Source organism: Epinephelus moara, chromosome 14 (genome assembly GCF_006386435.1).
Source record: "Epinephelus moara isolate mb chromosome 14, YSFRI_EMoa_1.0, whole genome shotgun sequence".
NCBI lineage: Eukaryota > Metazoa > Chordata > Actinopteri > Perciformes > Serranidae > Epinephelus > Epinephelus moara.
The window spans coordinates 24,651,342-24,656,000 of record NC_065519.1 but is presented as its reverse complement, the minus strand read 5'-3'; the positions used below and the strand labels follow the sequence as shown (position 1 = coordinate 24,656,000).

The window sequence follows — 4,659 nt, the reverse complement described above, 5'->3', positions numbered from 1 at the left end:
CAAAACAGTGAGTAACAGTAGCATTAAAATACAAATACAACAAAATAAAATCATAAATATTAATAATGCAGATGTTGTGCATTATTATTTGGCCTTTTGTAAGATCTTTCTCTTTCTCTTTCTCCGGAACGATCCAGAGTCCAGAGTTTTAGGAATTCCTTCTGGTGGGCCAGGTCCAGGAGGACTATTCATCCGTGGTGCCTGTGGAAGAATACGTTTATTTAGCTTAAGGTTCAGGAAAATAAAATAAAGACTGTGACAAACACTCAACAAAGAATAACGAGCCAGAAATCACAAGACTGTGCAAAATGTTACATTAAATCTATAGAAGCTGATAACTCGCCTCAGTTCTGGTGCGCCATCTACGCACATCTTCAAGACAGCAAGAAGGAAACGTTCGGTGAACGTCCTTCCTGCTGCCAGGACGTGTGCTGCTCTGAGGCAGTCAGCCAGCTGGTGTAGGTGTTGTGCCATGTTGGCTCTGACTGCAGCACAACGGTGGCTGAGGAGTGGCTCCCTGTGGCTTTGACCAAAATTTAACCATCAATTGACAATCTAACCATATTTCTTTCTTTTCTTTTTTTTTCCAAATGTAGATATTGGAGCCATAGCAATGCCTCACCTGTTTCAAACCACCCCGTCCCCCCTCATAAATAACAAATAGTCCCTCACCATCTTTGAACAAGCTGATGATAGAAGTATCATAGGCCTGATAACCAAAAACCAGGACCACAGTTAAGGAGAGGGACCAAGCAGTCACTCTGGTGCCACAAGAACAACCTCCTGCTCAACACATCTGAAACCCAGGAACTGATCATTAATTACAGGCGTAGCATCTCACCTGAATCGGTCATACACATCCAAAATGTCATTGGTGACGTAAAGATGAAAGGTTTATTTGTGTTAATTGCAGACAAGAACTCTGTGACACCCTCTATTGTTCCAGATTGAACGGTGTCATTACTCAAGAAATTATACCTAACCCTCACACAGTATATAAAGCTCAGTGCAACTCAAGGCTCATCAGTAGCCTGCGCACTCCATCAAGAGATGGGGCTTTGTGAGTATCACTGTTCCTTTGACAATACTGATATATTGCTTTCAAAGTGCTGATAGTTTTGCTTAAACTCTTTTCTTATAAAAAATATTGATAGCAAATGTCTGATTAAGCTTGATGGACTGTGATTGTTGATTTTGGTTTTTGTCTTCTGTTTCAGTGACGGCTGTGTTAGTTGGCGGCGGTGCAGGTAAGACTTTGTACAGCCTTTGTGTGCACCTTTGTTTACTTTTCATCTGATTTTAACAGACTTTAATGCAGAAAAGGCATTTTCATGCTAAACATATTTCATACCTAAAGTGGCCTGACAAAATGGCACACTATCATTAAAAAAGTTCCCTCTGTTGTATTTTGCATGTTCAGCGGGTGCCGTGGTCGCAGCTCCTCTTGTTCTGACTGGTGCAGGTTTCACTGCAGCTGGAATAGCAGCAGGCTCCATTGCTGCAAAAATGATGTCAGCTGCTGCAATTGCTAACGGCGGAGGAGTGGCAGCAGGGGGTCTGGTGGCTGGTCTGCAAGCAGCAGGTAAATGCTGTTAATTGATTTAAAATTTATCTTAATCTTGTGGTTTTAACTTTCTTATCTTAGTGGTGAGGTGATTATTGTGTGAAGGATAACCACATGGGCATTATGTGTCCTATCATGTCAACACAGTCTGAGGTGCAACAACAACAGCACAAAATCCTACACAGGTGTCTCACAAACCTGGGACTAAAGGAAACAATAACTTTAGTTTTGGGTTTATAATACAGTGTCTAGAATAAACTGACACTTCTGTGTATAATGGTTTAGTTTTTTAGCATCAGAAGAAGGCACTCTCAACTTTTCTGTAGCTCCTTGATATAAAACATCTGTGTTATCTCTCCATAGGTGCTGCTGGTCTGTCAGGAGCTGCCACTGCAGCTGTGGGCGGCACTGGAGCAGCACTGGGATGGCTGGCTGCAATCATCATATGAAAATCATGAAGGAACAAGATGGATATCTTTACTTTTGCCAAATGAAGGTGGCAACTGCATCTGATATCTGTTCACTTGTGAAGTAACACTTTTGTCATCTCAGGCTACTGGACTGATATGTGCAATAAATCTGTGTTACCTTTAAAAGATACTGGCTCACCGTGTCATCTGTAAATATTTCCATTCCTCATCACGTCCACCAGAATGGACTGAGTAAGGACAGGAATAAAAGTGTCAACAGGTTTATTTATGTTTTGTAATCAAGCAGCATTCATATGTTTTTCTGGACACAGTTAAGTTGTGGGAGTTGAAGGAAAGTAATTATATGCACGTCAGAAGAAAAAGTAGTGCCTGCACAGTTACTCCATGCCAGAAATAATATAGACAACATTCCCATCCTACTTGGATCTTCATTAGATTAAAATGTTTTACAAGCAGAAACCACACCTGTATTTACACATAATGCACACCAGTAGGCTGACGTGATGGCAGGTGTGGTTAACCATCTAGTGTGGCTTTTTGTGTTACTGTTTTTTCTCTACGTACCTCTTTCCTGTTTCCTTCATTGAATTGTTCACTGTCATTTTTTTTATCACTCTGGGTAGTTTAGATGGCTAACCACACCTGCCATCATAGATATTAGCAGCCTCTTGGTGTGTATGATGTGTGAATGCTGGCCTGATTTCTACTTTTCAAACATTTTGGCTATTGACTGTAAACATAATGGACTACCGTAACTACCATGCTGTCACTCTTTGGTTTGTGGACTCACATTTTGAAGCGTAAAGTTTGGCATTTTGGCCAACGCAATGTTTTTTTTGGGCCAAAAGTGTCCATATCTCGGCAGACAGCCTGTCACTTAAAGTGGCCTGCCCTTAATTATGCGTAACTTTAAGCCTTAATATAATGTAAACTGGTGAGTTGTTGGTCATTTTAACACGGGAGTCTATGGGGATTGACTAGTTTCTGGAGGCAGCCTCAAGTGGCCATTCAAGGACACTTTTTGGCACTTAAAGCTACTCTTACCTTTCTTGCATTTCACGCAGCAAAAATTTGAACATCCACAACTCCCGCCTCCCTCCAAAGTCCTATCCCCCTCCTCCTGCAGCTCCACCTCCCTCCAAAGGCCTACCCCCCCCTCCTCCATTACGTCCTTATTATAGACATAGGCGTTGGTAACGTAACGTTAGATACACGGAAGAGGAGCGCGAGTGTAATGTTACAACCAAGACAGTCAAACGCAACCCTGGAGTTTTAAAACTCAACCGGAGTCAGTGATGACTGATGAGTTTTAGAATAAGGTGCTAACGTTAGATAGTAGCGTTAATGTTACTAGTACGTGGAAACGCACAAGGAAGATAACGTTAATGTTTCAGAGGCTACGCTACAGTAGGCTAACGTTAGCCATTAGCAACTGGATGTTGTGTTGTCATATATAACGTTATAGCCTATGTTACATTAGAGGCAAACTAAAAATACCTGTCCAGCAGAAACTCTGCGACCATCTCGTCCCTTTTTAGCTAAGGATGAAGCTGCATCAGTCTTCGCCATTGCTTGAAAGCAGAGCCGATGTTGACCCGAGTTTTGGCTCTTGCAGCATCAAGTTCTCTCTTAGTGTCAGCTTTTTCTGCTATATTCTTTCTTTTGCCAACTGATTTCCCTGTTGGAGCGGCTGGAGGTGGAAGTGGTGGTCCGCATTTGTCTGCCATTGTTGCGGAAGGTTTATATCCACAAGCGTCCCTGTTACTAGCCTATTTGTTGTCTCACAGACCCTTCCTGGTCGGGGGTGGGGGGGTGGTCGGGAGACTAGAGAGGCGCTGTACAAGTGCAGGTACCCTTTACGATGCCCTCTAGAAATGTCATAACGCGTCCCCATATCTTATCAAAAGTTGCTTTTGTTACGCGAGTGGTTACGTCAGTCAGAGGCCTCCACGTGGGGAAGACAGACAGGACGCTCGGCCAGTCATTGCATTCGGACCGAATGCATGATTGGTCGGAGTTTTCTTAGAACCATATGAGAATGGTACAGTTATGATTTTAGAGTGATGGCTTTATTTTGCATGCATTTTATTTAGGTTTAGAATTAGACAGTATAANAGACAGACAGGACGCTCGGCCAGTCATTGCATTCGGACCGAATGCAATGATTGGTCGGAGTTTTCTTAGAACCATATGAGAATGGTACAGTTATGATTTTTTTTTAATCTCTGGTGGAATTCACTTACATTTTAGTGTGCCATCAGTTTATTAATAGCATTTTAACCTAAACAAAGAAAAGCATAATATTTCCAGAAAGGTGAGTGTTGCTTTAAGTGTTGGTTTCATTTAAACCTGACGAAGATCTAAGTAGGATCAAAACATTATCTTTATTACACCGTTGTGGCATGGAGTAAGTGTGCAGGTGCTACTTTCTCTTCATTTATACAGTCAGGTTGTGGGCTATAAAAAAATAAAAAAAAAACACTGAGCTGGAAGATGTTTTAAAGTTCAGCTGGTGGAAATTTCATTGTCAGGAGGTTATCAGTTGTGAGTTTCATTGTTGTATAACAGTAGGCTATTAAATAGTGCAGAACAGGCTTTTCAACTGAACCCATCGGATCCACCTGTGGTGACGCATTTCTATCTATCTCTTGAAGGAGCCGTCAG

General features: G+C 41.9%; 1 protein-coding gene across 1 annotated transcript; it reads left to right on the top strand.

Moving 5' to 3' along the window:
- On the top strand, window positions 1–2,160 carry LOC126400750 (interferon alpha-inducible protein 27-like protein 2A). Its single transcript, XM_050061677.1, has 4 exons — window positions 1–1,060; window positions 1,218–1,247; window positions 1,421–1,582; window positions 1,928–2,160. The coding sequence occupies exons 1-4, from the start codon at window positions 1,051–1,053 to the stop codon at window positions 2,011–2,013; spliced, it is 288 nt and encodes a 95-aa protein (XP_049917634.1). The 5' UTR covers window positions 1–1,050; the 3' UTR covers window positions 2,014–2,160.
- The last annotated feature ends 2,499 nt before the right edge of the window (window positions 2,161–4,659 follow it).